Source organism: Microtus ochrogaster, unplaced genomic scaffold, assembly GCF_000317375.1.
Source record: "Microtus ochrogaster isolate Prairie Vole_2 unplaced genomic scaffold, MicOch1.0 UNK19, whole genome shotgun sequence".
Classification (NCBI taxonomy): Eukaryota; Metazoa; Chordata; class Mammalia; order Rodentia; family Cricetidae; genus Microtus; species Microtus ochrogaster.
In genome coordinates, this window is record NW_004949117.1 from 1166387 (window position 1) to 1185400 (window position 19014).

At 38.7% G+C, this 19014-nt stretch overlaps 1 protein-coding gene across 1 annotated transcript in view; it reads right to left on the reverse strand.

Moving 5' to 3' along the window:
• The window catches only part of Pkhd1l1 (PKHD1 like 1), a 125782-nt gene that overhangs the window by 20244 nt on the left and 86524 nt on the right, over positions 1-19014 (reverse strand). Inside the window, exons 51-62 of the mRNA XM_013353909.1 lie at positions 16759-16910; positions 15385-15544; positions 13711-13882; positions 12398-12486; positions 11546-11694; positions 9711-9840; positions 8380-8498; positions 7652-7781; positions 6041-6214; positions 4033-4136; positions 2345-2474; positions 995-1116 (exon numbers count right to left, since the gene is read on the reverse strand). Of these exons, the coding sequence (XP_013209363.1) occupies positions 995-1116; positions 2345-2474; positions 4033-4136; positions 6041-6214; positions 7652-7781; positions 8380-8498; positions 9711-9840; positions 11546-11694; positions 12398-12486; positions 13711-13882; positions 15385-15544; positions 16759-16910 (1631 nt within the window). The remainder of the gene's footprint in view (positions 1-994; positions 1117-2344; positions 2475-4032; positions 4137-6040; positions 6215-7651; positions 7782-8379; positions 8499-9710; positions 9841-11545; positions 11695-12397; positions 12487-13710; positions 13883-15384; positions 15545-16758; positions 16911-19014) is intronic.

Below are 19014 nucleotides of genomic sequence, written 5' to 3' on the forward strand. Positions count from 1 at the left end.
TTTTGTCTAAATCCTTTTATAATTTCCATTTCCCATTTGAAGTCTGACTCTATAGCTAAAATATACTGCAGTGTTTGCAAAGAATTTCATGGGAAATAAGGATAAAATGTGTGATCTTTAATAAATATAAACAATCTTGCATTTACAATGTCCACAAGATGCCCAGTCTAATAGTAGCAGAGAGGCCCCATAACAGAACCTAAAAATGATGAATAATGTTGGAGAAGAAAGATAATTGTTTAAACTAACAAACATTGGTAGGAAAACTTAAACACACGCACTCATACCATCATCAACAAACTCAATAGCAATCAGGATTTGCAACATACTTTTCAAAGTTCATACAGCCTGCAACTGAACATCTACATCATATCACATGTCCCTAAGACTCAGAGAACATGATGCAAGGGGAGCTAGAAAGACTGTAAAAAGCCAAGGATTGCTGTAAAATAGTGTCTTGTGGACATGCAGGGCCATTCCATCCATGAAGCCACAAAATCTGCACAAGATCAGGCTAGTCAGTGTTCCATAATGGAGAAGAGAAGGGCTTATGTGGCTCCACCCCAGCTGTGGAGCTATTGCTAACTTATGATGGCTAGAGCAGGAAGGTCAGTTTTTTGAGACTGTGGACCCTAGCAGGTTGCCAGGACCTCCAGCAGACTGCCTCACACCCATGAGCATAGAGGAAGACTTAGTGGGCTATAAAAATACAGGAAGAGGACATGAAGTTGGGAGAAGGTTGTGTAGAGAGAATTCTCATAAAAGCGGGAGGTGGGAATGAGGGCGGGGATGATAAAAATGAGTTATAGACATCCACGGAATTCTCAAAGAAAAAAATAATTTCTAAGAAAGCTCATTCACTTCTTCAACCAATTTACTTTAATAGATCATCAATACCTAAGGAAGAAATCCTATTCAATTTTGAGAGATACAACTTTCACAGAATTGATGTTTATGTTGCAACCATTCATAATTATAAAGGTGCTCTCCCTACCTCAATGGCTGCATGCCAAAGAGTTGAACTCAGGTCTTTTCTGTTCTGGTAGGTTCCTGGCCAAACTGAAAGGGTGACCAAATTTCCACGAACTCTGTTAGCATCTCCCCATATTCTTATACCTGTGTTTTAAAAAGAGAGCGATTTTGTAACAGATACTATGTGGAATGTTTTTAATTGTTTCTGCAATTTCTTTTCTTTCTTTCTAGGGTGAGATTCAGAAAGGGGTCTTTTATAGAGGTCACATGTCATATATTTACATTAAAATTCACAACAATAGCAAAATTACAGCGATGTAGGAACAACGAAATAAATTCATCATTAGGAGTCACCACAGCATGGAGAACTGCAAGGATTCCGGCATTAGGAGGGTTGAGAACCCCTGCTCTAGATGAATGCTAAATTAGTTTACCTCATATTTTATTAAATACATGCATAACTTTTTGTACATTAAATAAGTTTGCAGTGTACTTCATATGATAAAAAATGAAAGAAACATATTCATATTGTGCATTATTTTTTAAATAAAATAACCTTACACATGGATAATCTTTATGATTGATACGCGAGGGGTATCCTAAAAGTCATAGTAATTCAGTAGGCTCAGTGGCTCAGTGAGTAAACACGTTTGTCTCAAAGCCTGGCTCCACAGGTCCCATCCCAAGAGCCTATACTAAGGGAAACAGTAAACAGACTCCTCATGTCTTCTTACTAGCACATGCATGCCATGGCATGAAGGCCCCTTTCCTGTCCACTTCAGACACACACAGAATAACGATACACACATTTAAAATGTAACATGGAGTCATAGCAACTAAATTGTAGATCCTTTTATGTTTACAAAAGTTTTTTTGCATGTATGTATGTATATGAACCACATATATTCCTGGTGCCTGCAGAAGTCAGAAGAGGGTATAAATCTCCTAGATCTGGAGTTATAGGTGGTTGTGAACCACCTTGGTGGTAATAGGAATCCAGCAACAAATGTCTTTAACTACTGAGGCATCTTTCCAGCCTAACCCATAGTAATTGAAAAGATAAGTAATTCAATAACTCACATTAGGTTGAGGTCTCTACTATTTGATAGTACAGTCATAGCTGCTGGTGGCGATTTGGATGCAAATGAACTGTAACTAAGTAAAATCAAAACACAAGTTCATCTCTCCAGTTGCACGAGCCACAATTCAGAGGCTAATTCACCACATGTGGCTTAGTGACTGCCTGATTGGACAGCACAGACAGACGATTTCCACCCTCACAGGAAGATCAACTGGACAGCCTAGCTATAGCGTTTACAGGAAGATTGCCTCAGAAGGGTGCACTATGTGAACCAAAATGTTATTCTATTACCTTCTCCTACTGTAAAGTGGATGATGTTGTCATCTATGTCCAGTCCATCTGTCCCAAACACACCGATTGCTGGGGAGAAGCCGTGATGAAATGCACAGCCTCGAACATAAGACAAACCATGTTCTTCAGTCTTGGGAATAGTTGGAAGGCACGAACATTTTTATAATAAAAATTTAAAGAAAAATCTTAATTAGGTGATTTTTAACAAACAAGCCTTGATTACATACGCATGCTCTTTCTTAAAAGAGATGATTTCCCTTGTAGTCTTTTAATCATGGAAGATTTTCATGTCCATGAACTTATGATTAAATAAAGTAGAAACCATATGGTCACCTTAAATAGAGATTAGAATTTTCTCAAGGGCTTTTTCAGTGTGTCCAGATTTCTATTATTACCTTCAAAATGCTAATGGGATAAAAATTGTTTTTACAGAGTAATTAAACTGCTAGTAGTGATTTTAACAAATTCAATAGTAACACGCCAGGCAAGAATCATAATCCAGATGTTGATAGGAATAAGTCAGTGAATAAGTCAAGGGTTTCAAATATAAAAACATGTCTGTATTTCTTTATTTCGTTATTCTCTCTCTGTCTCTCTGTCTCTCTGTCTCTCTGTCTCTCTGTCTCTCTCTGTCTCTCTCTGTGTGTGTGTGTGTGTGTGTGTGTGTGTGTGTGTGTGTATGTGTGTGTGTTGTACCACATGCTTGAAGTCAGAGGACAGCTTTGGAAGTGGGTTCCCTCCTCCCACTATACAGGTTCCGGGACTGAACTCAGGTTGTCAGCTCAGTAGAAAGCACTTATGCCCGGTGAGCCATATCACAGGCTCAAGAGGGTTCAACATTAAGCCTAGAAGCATTCATTTTATTTCCTTTAAGAAACACTCTTTTCCATCTCTCTTAACTCTCCAGTCTTAGAATAATTATTCTCCCCTTTCATTGGGGACATAGATATTTAAATCTGTTTGGCTTCTGAGAAACCTAAACAGTACTCACTTCACTTAACAGAAAGTTATTCTTTGCCAGTGAAAACTAAGCGGGGCCAGTGATATGGCACAGTGGACAAAAATACTTTCCACTGAGCCGACAAACTGAGTTCAATCCCGGGACCTACATGGTGGAAGCAAAGAACCAACTCTGAGCATCGTGTATGTGCTACAACATCACACAGTTCAATTTTATTAGTTTTCCTATGACCTTTGACCTTAACTATACAGGAAATGATTGAAACAAATGTTACTATGTCTATAAATGATCATGGGCAATATGGTCAAAGAACTTCTGGAATATTAGAAGATACATTTATCTATCTGAAGACAACTATTTAGTCAAATAAATTTCAAAATGTGCATATTTTATTTTGAACATATATAAAAACTTATCGCAAACCTCTTTTAGATTAAGCACTGCAGGTAAAAAATATACTGGTTGAGAAAGAGGTGCTAAAGCTAAAGATTCTTTTAAATTTAACTCTGTCATAGGTCTTTCAATTTTTGTAGTAAGTACAGAAGTAAGCAATTTATAGTGAAAGGGTGAAAAGATACAGAGACTTTGGCTGGGTCGGGGCAAGTGTTTGCTTAAGTGACTATATTAATCTAGCTGTGTGGTATAACATTTGAAGGTTAGTACAATGAAGATTTTTTTATAAAAAAGAAATTTTATTTTGAACACGTACAAAAATCAAAGCACAAACCTGTCCCAAGTTAAGGAATGTCACGGCGTATCTTGGGTCTGTGCTATCCCTGAAGCCTTCCTGGCCACTGTGATAAAATTCCACATTACTTATTCTTGCATTTCCTGTGGGAGTATAAGATGAAAAGAAAATTTCCTAAAGATGAATAAAATAAGAAAACACTGAAAAGCTGTATAAAACTACTCAAATTTTTCATGGAAACCTTATTTTTCTTTGATTCAAATGAAACATTCTCGATCTTTCCCCATTGTTTTTGTCTTTGAATTTTACCCTCTTTCCCTGCAAAATCAGAAAATTTAAATTATATAGATTTAACATGTATCTAAATTACACGGTGATCCTTTGGAATATCACAAATCATTGCAATAGCTGAGATTATTTATTTGTTATGTGTTATTTATTTATAATCTTATCTAAAGGACCAGTTTTCTTCTACTTGTTGGTAATATTTCCTTGCTAAGAAAGCACACATAAAGTATGGAAGCACTATATACTTGATGTTTCAATCTTGCAGTTATAAAGAGATTTTATTAAGAGATTTCTATTTCAGAGGCTCTTTCAGAAAGGGTATTGGCAATCACCTGCTGGCCAGTTTGTCATAGTACCACTGAGGTGACAAAAGATGATATTGCAGATCAGTAAAAACAGTGGTAACAATCTACAGGAGATTACTTTATGCCAAGTTCTGAAGCTTCAGGAAGTCGCTGAAACCAACTGGATGCACTGGGTTCCTGTGTCACCAAGGTTATATAACCAGGGCTAGCTACAGAAATGACTGGTTCTTAATTCCAGAAAAAAAAACCTGCAATAAGTGTTTGCTATATTGGAAAATGAAGACGTAAAATTATTAGCTTCTTTGTAAAGGATTTAGTCATTAAAATGGAAAGGTTACTAAGGTAAACGGTAGGGCACTGAAATACCAACACAACAAAGAATCATAGTGAAGTAGACTCAGTGATTCTCAACCTTCCTAATGCTGCACCCTTTAAACACTGTTCCTCATGCTGTGGTGACCCCCAACTGATATGGGATTTCTCCTCTTGATGTTGTGAATAATAGAAATTATCAATTAATGGTCATTAATATCTCTTAATATAAACGCACTCAATTCACCATTAAAAAGACACAGACTAACAGAATGTATGTGAAAAGGAATTCATACAAGGAACACACCTCAACATCAGAGACTGACATTACCTCAGAGTAAAGAGTTGAAAAAGATTTTCCAATCAAACAGACCTAAGAAGCAAGCTAGCATAGCTATTTTAACATCTAACAAAAATAGACTTTACACTAAAATTACTCAAAAGAAATGGAAAAGGACATTTCATATTCATCACAGGAAAAATCCATCAAGATGAAGTCTCAATTCTTAACTTCTATGCCTCAAATACAAGGGTACCCACATTTGTAATAGAAACGTTACTAAAGCTTAAAACACACAGAAAACCCCACAGTTTAATAAAGGGAGACTTCAACACCCCACTCTCACCAATGGTATAGGATTTTTCCTGCATTTGCTGGAGGAACTCTACTTCCAGGCCGTGGGGTTTAATAAAACTTATCAAAAAAAAGTTTTCTAGATTTCAAATAGGGAGGGAGTGACAAAGCTAAATACTACCAGATAAAACAGGATTGGCTGAAATTGGTAGTTGATGATCACTAAAGGTGACAGTGACAGTAGAATTTACTACATTGTGTTTCTCTGTATTTGGTGTATTTGAAGGTTTCCTTAAAGTAAAGGCAAGAGAACTTATAAAATGATTTCTGTTTGGCTTAGAGGCCAGCCTAGTTATCACTTTATCCTTTCCTGGTTTGATAACTTTTACTGTCTAAGAAGATAAAATAAATAACTAATAATGTTAGGAAATTTACTCAGAGAGGAACACAGAATGCATAATCACTCTTGAAGCTTTATTTTTCTGTGTGCTCCTGTGAAGAACTGAGAATTATACACACAAGAAACTATGTTATATATTTCACAAAAAAAGACAGAAAATTTACCAACCTTTAAATGTCATCATGTGTCCAGTGAATGAGCCAACCAGGATCCGTGCACCGAAAGACTCCCTGGACCAAACTGGGTAATCTTCACCGACTATTTTGATGTTCCTACTCAGTATCCCCACATCAGCTGCTAATGTGTAACCCTGCCCAGTTCCAGGGATCTGCTGTCTTTCAGCTGCAATTAAAAAGGTGGGCCACTGACAATGTTAAGAAATATTTGATTATTCATTTCTTTATAATTCCTAAGATAAGCAACTTTCTGACATGCCGTGTCGGCATAAATGTATATATTGATACACTGTTTAAATGGAGATAAATGGCAGGCTGAGTTAAGATACTATTTTATTTATATACTAGTGCATCCAAGACATGACATCTGTTTATGTAATAAAATTATTAAAATTAGGAATTAAAACTATTGCTTTCCTCTTCTTTCCTTTTGTTTCTCTAGACAGTTTTATACCTTTGTTAAATCTATGAAGTACGAATATGAGAAGAAATCCAGCACTGGTTTTTCTGAGACTGACTTATTTCACTTAATATTTCTGTTTCCACTTGCATTGGAGTTCCTGAAAACAATGTAACTTTTGTTCTTTATGCTTGGAAAGTTTACTATCTATATACACTATACTTTCTTTATCCATTTTTCTGTTGATGAACACCTAGGCTTGTTCCAGGAATAAATTATTATGAACAGTGAGAAAAATAAGATAGTCTAGAAAGAATAAACTCAAAGTACATTCTATACTTGTATGAAAACATTCTTATATAACACAGTACCACAAGCAATGAATACACACTAATGAAAAATAATTGAAATGTAGACAGTGCTTAAGATTATTTTAAATCTTTTCGAAAATCTTTGGAGGTGGTTTGCAATTATATAAAGTTACACATGATAATATTATTGCGATGCTATTTAAAATACTTGTTTTATTTTTAGTCAATGAGGAAACTGTGTTATTTAAAAAATGTTTCCCTGGACCCTGAGTAGAATTGATACTGTTTTTTCCCAGATCCTAGTCATGGGATTGTTCTACTTTTATATGTATATAGCATATGAACCAGAATTCTGTTAAAAGTGTATCAAGTACAATTTACATCTTTTTGTTTTTATTTATTTTATATGTCATTTGCGTATCTCTGTGCACTCAAAGGCCAGAAGAGGGTGTTGGATCTCCTGGAATTGGAGTTATAGATTGCTATAAGCCACCATGTAGGTGCTGGGAATAGAATCCCATACTTCTGGAAGAGTAGCCAGTGCTCTTAACTGTCACGGAATAAAAAACTTTAACAATTCCATGGTATATTAAGAATTTCGTGGACACTTAGAAAAGGACAGAGTTTTACTCCATAGAATATTATATAGTAGGTCTTTGTTGGATGTTTGCTGAATGAGTAAATGAATGAACAAAAAATACATTATATATTGCAAAGGGTTTTGGAAGCCTAGACATGAACAGTAGAATCCACTGGCACCCAAGCCAACTATGCTTGCAAAATATTTGTAAAGTTCAATCAAAGAATTATAATTAAAGGGTACATAGCTAAAATATGGACATTTCCAGACATTTTAATTGCATAGCCCCTTGATTAAAGAGCCACCACTTACCAAGGTGAGTGTAGGAAAGGCTGTCATTGAGAACGAGAATTTTGTGCCCATGCAGGATTTTAGCAATCCTTCTAGTCTCTGTCTGATGTAAATCATAGCTTGTGGTGGTTATCACAATATCGTCTCCCTCCTTAGAAAAATCCAAGTGCCAAATGCAAGAGCAATTTTAAAAGTAGGTTTATATTTCTTAGGAACAATCATAAATAATTCCAAATTTATGTTTCATTAGTAATCGGGGTATTAACAGCAAAAATTAAGTATACATCTAGATCTCTAACAATAACTGTGCTTTGTTGATATTAAGGATTCTAGAGTATGACACTACCCCATGCCCACAAACACACGTGTGACATGTCCTTCCCCCTCAGCCACCCCATACAAAATCATGTGCTCCATGAATAAATAAAATGTAACAAAGTCTAAATCGTGAGGTTTCTATTAGCGTTCTACTATTCTCTCATTTGCTCTAGATATCACTTGGATTTCATTGTGCTTCGAAGTTTGTTTGCTTTTCAAATGCTGAAATATAACATCAAAAATGACAAAGGATAAGGTAACAGAGATAACAGTAAAATATATTTAAATAGTTCTACTGTCTCTCCTTCAAGAAATTATAGGTTACAAATATTTATAACCAACAGCTTATATATTTTTGTTTTATAACTAATGTACACGTGATGCTCCTGATATGGTTTGATAAACGCTTGACATCATGATTTGTTCTCTACCTGCCAATCCACAGCGTCTACCAGAGATAAGATTCTGGAGCCTGCCTCTGCAGTTTCTGATAGTTTAGTTTTATATATCGAATGTGGAAGTCCATGCAGGTCCAGCTCACCAAACACCCCTGAAAGACAGAAGCATTCCCACTGATTGCACAGGCTGAGTTGGGAGCCAGTGTAGACTGAGACTATTTTAGCAAGCTACTAAACATTTGAGAATCAATGGAATGAATTGAGGTTGGCTGTGCAAAAAGTATTGGCAGTTAGACCATAGTAAACCTGGCGTGAAAAGAAACAAATTAGGAGTCTTGCAACAACGTTATTTTGGAACAATAAAAAACGGAATTAATGAAGATGTACATAAATTATTATAAATGTTTCAATTATTTTAACAGTGGGAAACAATATTCTAAAAAAAAGGAGAGTTTTCTCTGTGGGCACCAATTGATCTAAACCATATATCCATAATATGTTAGCAAAGACACAAAAAGCTGCCTCATGATGTGTTAATTTTAACCATGTTTTAACAAAAGGAAAAACCCAATAAATAATTATAAACAATATATGTGCAAGAAAAGATAGAAAATTGTTACCCTAATACTAGTTTTCTTCAGATTGGAGCTGAAAAGACACATGTGTTTAATAGTTTTTTTTTCCTTGATATTATTTTGCACTGGTTGATGTCATTTTTGAAAAATAAACGTAGACATACAAATATCTTTAAAGACTGTGCTCGCCTGCCTCAGTGTTGTACTGGCATTCTTACATGTCTCCTAAATGAATATGCAATAGTATTAATGAAAGCAGCTGTTCATTACTCCTGTAAGACCTTTGGCTTCTATATTTAAATAGGACTGTGCACAACACACCAATGCCCTGGGGAAATTAAGCTCGGCTGCGGCTGTAAGTGCGGAACTGACAGCACAGCCAACTGAGCCAAAGAATGTTTATGAATATTGCAATGGAATTATGGGTAGGGAAGGGAGAAGCCACAAAATACGAAAAGTATTATTGTTCTTCCATAGCAAAAAAAAAAAAAAAAAAAAGATTATGAAGACACCACTCTAAAGAAATGATATGCATATAGAGAACTTTGCTAAATTTAATCTTATAATAACTAATTTCGATTTGAAGTATACACATCTACATCTGTTACCAAACTGTAATATGACAATATTTAATATCTTAAAATCTCTGGCCCTTTTGTGTTTAGGATAAACGAAAGGCTGTAAAAGATTGTGAAGCCACGCCATCATGAGCTGAGTACTTTAGGGCTGTGTATTTTGGAAGAGACTAAGAAAAAAGACAAGAGACATTCAGTATATGACGTCCCTTACCTAAGACCTTTGCCCCTTGATTTGGTCCTTCCGGAAAAGCCCATTCTGGGGTAGAATGATTTCCTCGAAGAACAATCTGCAATTCTCCTTTAAAAGGGTTATCTTCCCAGCCACCAATTAATCTCCCTCCCTGCAATGAAGCAGAAAATGGTTAGGACTTTTAAAAAAAAAATGAGCAGGAATAAAGTGCACCCATTAGAAAGAAGAATCCAGAAGCTCCCCTGGTAAATGGAGACATTTTGTTAGGTCAGTCTTGTGGTTGGAAGTGACTTTATCCTTTATCCATAGGATAGAGAGTCTAAATGCTTTTCCATGGTCAAATTCAGTATCTATTTACTGTCAGATCTAGAACTAAGATCTCCCAAGACCTAAGCTAGTGATGTTTGAACAGACACACACAATATGCTCCTAACACTCCGTCTAAGCTATACCCACAAGGGCCAGCATTACTAGTGATCGCTGTCATCAAATGAACCTAATGTAAGACTTCATCTATATTAATTATAAACTTTAGCCTTCATACTAAACTCATGAATTAGTATTTTTATTTTTATTTCATAAGTGAGAAAACTGATGCTGAAATGAAAGCAGTCAGACAACTTATTCACCATTTAACATTTTCATAAACTAATAAACAGTGAAGTAAAGACACATGCAGCATTATTCCTCAATTCCGTACATCTGCCCAAAATCTTATGCTCTGTAAAGCACCAAAAGGAGTTTCTGTTCTTTATATTTTCATAAAAAGCTAGCAAATTCTGTTAAATATGACATTTTTATTCATTCCTTGAGAATTTCTTTCGATGTCTGGATCCTATTCACCTCCCACACCTCCCTCTAACTCCTTCATTAGAGTAGAATGAATAACTCCATTCATTTCTGCTCCTGCTCCCAACTTCACGTCTTTTTCTCTCTTCCATTTTCATAAATAACCCACCCAGACCAATTTGTGCTGCCACGGGTATAAAGCCATCTACTGGAGCATGTTAATTGGCCAAGAACCCATTTGGGGGCACTCAGTGGCCTCAGGGGTGAACCTACTATTACTATGCACCAAATGGACAGACATAGCATCAAACCACTATCTACGTTTACAGCTGCATTTACATCTCTACCCGTGGACTGTTAGTTTAGCATCCGGATCGCATCAGGGAAGTTTATTTGTGCAATGAATGCTCTTTAAAATAAATCCCTAATAGCTTCCTTGTTTAGTGATTCTTTTCTCATAAAATAGCAGCAGAGTGACAAGACAATTAAGCTGATTAAGCTGTTACAAGCTCAAGACCACCTGAGGTTTATAGAAGAACCGGGTGACCATTCCACGCCACTGAAGCAGTGAAACTGATTACTTTTGTTTTCATAATCCCATCTATGCCCATTAATTTTTAAGAAGCACCGTAAGTTTTCTTTAAAAAACAGTCAAAATCTTTTCTCTTTAGAACACCTAATGATTTGGTATTCGTTGGTGTGAACTCATAGTTAAGCTTTATATAATATCAATACAAATATTTTAAGTAGCATGAAAACAGGAACAACCACACACTCAAATGTATGCTGATAATTACCCCAGTAAGGAAGATGAAACCATGATTTAAAAGAGAGCAGAAAGAAGACTTAGGAGGTATGTGACACTTGCATTTTCTGAGTTACAACAGTTCTCTCTCTCTCTCTCTCTCTCTCTCTCTCTCTCTCTCTCTCTCTCTCTCTCTCTGTGTGTGTGTGTGTGTGTGTGTGTGTGTGTGTGTGGTTATCTACACACTGAATGCTAATTCCTTAAATTTTCCTCCCAGAAATTAATAAGATTAAAAATATAAAAGATGAGACATCACCCCTACCTGCACTGATATGTAGGTGGCGTTCAAAACAACTCTTCTATAAGAAGGGGCTGCAGATTCCACTTCAGATCTGTCTTCTATTTCCAGAACTCCCCAAATAATGAGTTTTTCCATTGGGGGTATATCTGTGTCAGCTACAATCCATGATCCTAAAAAACAATAAGAAATGCAATGCAACCCACCCCATGAACCGCATGACACAACATTGACAGCTTACTCCAGAATCTTGTTTTTGAAGTCCGTGATTTCTTTTCACTTAATGATTCTGCATCTTACAGAAATTAAGCTATTGTGGTTTTGTCATCTTTGTAAGTTTTTAGTTTTTGAAACAGCTGCGGCTGGGCGGTGGTGGCGCATGCTTTTAATCCCAGCACTCGGGAGGTAGAGGCAGGCAGATCTCTGTGAGTTCAAAGCCAGCAAGAGCAACACAGAGAAACCCTGTCAGAAGAAGAAGAACGAGGATGAAGAGGAGGAGGAAAAGGAGGAGGAGGAGGAGGAGGAGGAGGAGGAGGAGGAGGAGGAAGAAGAAGAAGAAGAAGAAGAAGAAGAAGAAGAAGAAAACAGTGTTGCTGTGTATAACTTAGGTTTTGAACCCTTGAACTTAAGCCACGCACTCCCTTGTTGGTCTTTGGAGTCTCAGGGAAAGCAGGAAACTGTACCACACCCATCTAAGCTATCTTGTACAGAAAACATAAAGATTATGCTTCATCCCCTGACACATCTCTTTCCAGTGACTCTTCCCCAGCATATGACGCTTGAAGACAGAGATGTAACCATTAACTCGCCTGCTCCATGGCAGCCTTAATGTTCCCTAAAGGCTAATATATGACTTATGTACACTTGTGTGCTTACCTTCAGGAATAACCACATTTGCTCCTGGGTGAGGTACAGTATAGTTGTTCTCTGGGGATGATTGCCAAAAAGACTCATTTGACCATAAACTGAAAAGAAAAGGAATACTGCCATTAATTGCCACCTCTATGTATTTAGGGAGCACTTCCTTAAGGCGCAGCAGTGCATTAGATGTCCTGGGAATGGTAGAATGTGAATCAGATATTTAATAATTTTATCAACTAGGCAAGCTAATATGTACAATTAGTAGCATTCACAAAACATATACAAACAACATACTTTTTCTACTGAACAATATTACTTTTAAAAATTTGAACACCTTTCTTCACATCGAATCCTTATTTTGGTATATGCCAATTTAACCAAACTTTAATTTCATTTGAGATATGCCAATTATTTCATTTTCTTTTAAGATTTGGCCGCAGGAAGTTGAAAAGCAGTACATCCTCTATCTGTTTACGGGCCCCTGGCAAATGGTGCTATTTCACCAAGTACACTTTAAGGACATATTTGGGTAGATTCTGTGAATGGAAGGGCAGTAAGAATGATCTCTTATTTGTCAGGGACAAATTGGGGTTATGCCCTGAGCAATGGCAGCACAGGGACTTGGGGTGATAGGTTTGCACCCAGAATGAAGGCTGCCTTAAGCTGGAATAAACATGGAAAACGCATTGGAAAGAAGGGGCCTTGCCCTTCTTGTAATTGTGCCTTCTAGAAACTGGCAGCCAATGGAAAATTTCCTAAGGGATGTGATTAGAAAGTTGATACCTTCTGGCTGCAAATGATTAGTACTGAGATGCAAGAGAGCCATTTACACAGTAACGAAACTGTGGTGATTCACACGGGTAAAAAAAAGTAGGGAGCTGTAAAATCTGATCAGACAGAAGGGAAGGATTTTAACTAGAAGCATTAAAATTGAGATCAATTTCTTCTGAGGTTGACACCGCTTGGAATAATGAAGAAGCTCAGACACTGTGCTGGACCGGACATGCCCTAACTCCATTCACAGAACTCACACAGCTCACTTATGTCACTGGATGGCATCTTTCTCACCTATACGATAAAGGACTTGGGACAGCTATCAGAATCCAAGCTAACTCTCCACTAGTGTTAACAGTGTCAGCAACTTTTGCACCCACTTTTTGTGAGCGTTCTCCATTTTTTCCGTGGGGAGTGAATTACAAAAAGAGAAAAGCATGGGTGTGGATGTACTTTGTGAAAAGTCGTCGTGCAGGAGGGAGGAAGGCAGTTTTATCTCCCGCAGGAGAGATTTAGATTGCCTGGAAGATATTAGCGTAAAAAGGCCTACTTACATGTAAGCGGTTGGGCGTTTCCTGGGAACTGGCTTTCTTGATGGGGGGTGAACGGGAAAGCAGTCTTGGAGAACACAGCAGTAGGCTGTGAAATTAATGATGACATCTTTCACGTCAGGATCTAGCGTCCCAGGAATGGGCTGGCTCTGAGGAAGGTCGCTTCTCCCTGACACTGACGCAAAATCAATATGGTTTCAATGAACACGTTAACAGGACGACCATAGTACTTAAATCTGTACGAAGCCATAGCATTTTGGAAACATCACTTACCCAGAAACAGAAAATAAGCATTGGGAAACTTCAACAAAATAGGTATCATTTTAGGAGATGAGATATTAAGAAGAATTAATGAAAATGAATGCCTTAAGGGGCTAGAGAGAGGGTTCAGCTGTTAAAAGCACGGGTTACTCTCCCAGGGGACCCGATTTTATTCCCAGCACCCACATGGCAGCTTAGAACTGTCTATAACTCCTGTTGTGGGAATCTGATGCCCTTCTTCTGGCCTCTGTGAGCACAAGGAAACCACATGGTACAGATGCACATATGCAAGCAAAACATAAAATAAACACACATGTACATAAAATAAAATATGTGTGCTTAAAAATTAGTTTAACAATATCTATTTTTTAAATTTAAATTTTATTCTTTCTGGGGGTGGTTGACATTTGGATTTTGGGAGACTGGATTTCTCTGTGTTGCCCTGATTGTCCTGGAACTCTCTCTGTAGGCTGGCTGGCCTCAAACTTCCTCCCTCTGCTTCCTGGGTGTTGGGATTAAAGGTGTGCACCACCACTATCCAGTTTTAATTTTATTCTTAAATACTTTTATTTTCTAAAAATATTTTTAATAGCAATGGAATGTATACAAGCTGCCATTATATTTGTTTTCTCTAATTCTGTAAATAATGTAATCAGGACCTTGTGTAAATTATATGAGCATTATCTTCAAAAATTTAACTCAGGCTTTTAAATTAAAGGCTTTTCCAGCATAAACTTTATGTGCCATACTTTTATTCAACAAATATTTATCCCCCCTGAATATTAACCTTCATCAGGCGATGAAAGGAGACAGAGACAGAGACCCAAATTGGAGCACCGGACAGAAATCTCAAGGTCCAAATCAGGAGCAGAAGGAGGGGGAGCACGAGCAAGGAACTCAGGACCGCGAGGGGTACACCCACATTCTGAGACAATGGGGATGTTCTTTCGGGAATTCACCAAGGCCAGCTGGCCTGAGTCTGAAAAAGCATGGGATAAAATCGGACTTGCTGAACATAGCGGACAATGAGGACTACAGAGAACTCAAGAACAAGGGCAATGGGTTTTTGATCCTACTGCACGTGCTGGCTTTGGGGGGGGCCTGGGCGGTTTGGATGCTCAACTTACTAAACCTGGATGGAGGTGGGCGGTCCTTGGACTTCCCACAGGTCAGGGAACCCTGATTGCTCTTCAAGCAGATGAGGGAGAGGGACTTAATCGGGGAAGGGGGAGGGAAATGGGAGGCGGTGGCGGGGAGGAGGCAGAAATCCTTAATAAATAAATAAATTTTAAAAAAAATATTTATCAAGTTCTGATAATACAGGCTACTGTGTGTCACATATTTCTATTAAGAAATTGTCCTTATCTTTGGGAAAATTATTAGGTAAAAAAATCACTCTGCCCAATGAATACATACCTAAGTAATAGAGAGTACTGGTATTTGCTTCAAGATGCCAATCTCCATTCTTGCTAGTATTCCAGCTCAGTGGGTTGGACGAGCCATTCCGCATGTCAACAACATTAAACATATCAGGATTTTGAGTGAAGTTATGTGATATAATTACATAGTCTTCCTCCTAAAATTGTTGCAGAAAAATGTGGCTTGATTTATATAAAAATGTATCGCCTATTATAACTTGGTTTCAATACCATGCACGTAGCCCATGTAGTATATTACATGCAAAGTTAGTTTCCCATTTACCTTCCAATGGGGGCTTTTATGTTGTTTAACATGTTGCAGGTCTATATCAACAATGCTAGCTCCATTATCAATGTAAGAAAAGAGTCTTTATTCTTTTTCTTCTTATTTTTTTCTTCTCTCTCCACACGCATGTGCAGGTTCTTCACTCATATGTACACATGGGTATATAAGTTTCACACGTATATGTGTGTGTGTGTGTGTGTGTGTGTGTGTGTGTTTAAGATCTATGCTTTTCCTGTGATACCTTACAATTTAAAAAGTAATGCTGGATATGGTTTCTGGGCCACACACATATGTAGCATTCATAGAAGAATGTAGGAGGAAATACCTCATCAAGATGCTGAATACAATTACTGAGGTCAGAGAATGGAGCCCCTACTCTCTTCACAAACTTTTATTCCTTTTCAAAGATAGTTAATATTTGAAAATATGATGGTAGAGGTGGAAATACAAATATTGTATTCTGTAATTAATGTTCTCTATCCTAGCTCATGGTACAAATAAACCCTTAACTGGTACTTGGAACTCAATATGTGTAAGCTATTGCCACAGAAATAAGGACAAAGAAGTCAGGAAAAAGCATAACATGGGAATATGGCAAAAATTGCCTCCTTCTTAGATTTAGAGTTAGTAGATCATTCTGGGTGCATCGTAGGGCTTTGAAAGATTGATTTATGAAGTAAGAGCATGCTCGATTGAGAAATGGCTAAGAAGTTACTGAAATGTTCAATGGGTAGAACTGCTTGGTGTGGAAGCAGGACCACCTGAGCTCCAATTCCAAGGCCCCCCACAAAAGCCAAGTGTGACTCAAGGTGCCAGTGATTATGTGTGCAAACTGAAGGATTTCTGGGGCTTTCCAATCTTCAGGCTAGTTCTGCATTAAATAAGAGAGTCTATGTCAAGGGAGATCACCTATCTCAAGGGAATAAGGTGGAGACCGATAAAGATACAGAGGTTCCCATCTTTATACATATATGCGCATATACCGGAATACGTAAATTTACATACAAACTCAGAAGAGAAAAGAAGATGGGTGTGTGAGGATGACGGTGTAGGCTGCTGTTCTGTTTTTTGTAGCCCTTCATTTACCTTAAATCCATAGAACGTTGATGTGTATGATATGTTGGTTAAGTGTTCCACACCTCTAAAATACCAATTAATGTGATTTGCATTTGGAATCAGAGCCATCCAGCCAGACATATGGGTCAGCCGTTTCTTCTGAAAGGGAACGATGCTGGTGCCTGTAGGAGAACATAAAACAAGGAGCAGCCATAAGCTCCACCTCATGAAAGGCCTCTGTTTCTGAACAAGAGAAAATACTAAATCCCATCTTCTGGTTGTCCTGAGACAGACAAGGGAGGAAGGTCTGATTCTGTAACTCTCTCTCTAGGGGGCAGTATTGAGTCCTAGTGGACACCTGCAACGCCTAGCACAGAGCATGGTTGGTTGCTATGAGACAGCCTACTTCACACTAGTGCTTTCTGTCTCCAGATTCCTCTCCCTTTTCTCACGTCACCCTTTCCCGACCTGCTTGGTGATAGATTTTTAGAGATCATAGATTTGCTACCATATACTTTATACAGAAATAAAAATTTCTGCATTGACCTCTGAGGAACAGAAGTCCGTTACTGAATAATTGGCCACGTCTTTCTTATTTTCCAGGTCCTTACCAGTTCAAAGAGCAAAAGCTACTGAGCTGAGAGGGAAGGAACAGTGGACATTTTAAAACCACCGCCCTTGTATAAACCACCACGCTTGCTTGCATAATCCACCATCTAGAAAGGGAACTGTGAAAGTCGGTGTTGGACTGAATCTTTACTCAATCTCAAAGTAGGTCGAGGAATGGGGCACAGGTATTTATCCAGTTTCATAATGCACAGTAAGTAGGTGTAGAGTTCTGCTTGAAATGGGGGAAGAACTTGGAGTTTTGCAAGGAACATCTTGAGAGAATCTAATGTGTAAAGAATAAGAATATTCCAATAAGCCGGGCGGTGGTGGCACACGCCTTTAATCCCAGCACTCGGGAGGCAGAGGCAGGCGGATCTCTGTGAGTTAGAGACCAGCCTGGACTACAGAGCTAGTGCCAGGACAGGCTCCAAAGCCACAGAGAAACCCTGTCTCGAAAAACCAAAAAAATAAATAAATAAATAAATAAAAACCTCTATTAACCCCCACAATTCTTAGAAGGTGTGTCTGCATTGCTGACTTTAGTTAACAGCTCTGCATAAAGCCCTCTATGTAGCCACCATGAGAAGGCGAGGACCAAAGGTAACTTGCCCCTCTTTACTGCCAGAAAGAACAGAGTCTGCTCTCCTAGTCATGCGCACAGCATTTAAAACATCTACTACTCTGGAAAAAAAAAACAAAAACAAACATCTACTACAGGCCGGGCGGTGGTGACGTGCGCCTTTAATCCCAGCACTCGGGAGGCTGGGGCAGGCGGATCTCTTGTGAGTTCGAGGCCAGCCTGGTCTACAAGAGCTAGTTCCAGGAGAGGATCCAACGCCTCAGAGAGGCCATGTCTCGAAAAACAAAAAAAAATAAAAATAAAACATTTACTACAGACATTTGTAGCACGGGAGATCCTTTTGGGCTGCCCTATAACCCTGAGTGTATGCATGAGCAAGGGAGAAATGTACAAATCTCTCTATGGCGACGTGACTTTTCTCATAGGTCTCCAGAGGAGTAGGAGTTTGCTCCATAGTCATTTTTCTCAAGTTGGTTGTGTGGTGGAGAAGATTACTCTAGAGATTCACGGAGAATCATTGGTTTAGAAATTGACTTTGGGGACTCCTAGGACGGAGAGGTCCGGAGGAAACAAGCCCCACCGGGAGCAGAAGCCCCGAGCAAATCCAGCCCTGGGAGCCAACCCAGTCCTGGGACATGGGCAGACCAGGATTGAGCCAACCTGACTCAGAGTCTGTGATCTCCGCCAGAACAGAAGTGGGACAGAACCAGTTACCTAAGAAGCAGAACAAGCACCACCAGGAGCAGAAGCCGGGAGCAAACCTGATCTCGGGACACTGGCAGATCAGGATTGACCCAGTGACCAGATCCAGAGTCAGTGGTCTCCACTGGAACAGGTACAAGAGAGTAACCACTGAGCGAGTGAGCCAGAGCCAGAGACTGCTGAGGATCCAGACGTGAATCCGGGACCTTCAAGGGAGTAGACCTAAGCCAACACCCAGTGGCTCTGGGCGAGAGTCTAGGACCTCCCAGGAACTAGGCCTGAGCCAGGACCTCTGCCAGTCTGGGTGTGAGTGAACCTGGGTCCTCCGAGGGAATAGGCAGGAACCAGAGAATTCGGTGGGGCCACGCACGAGTCTGGGACCTCAGAGAGAGAAG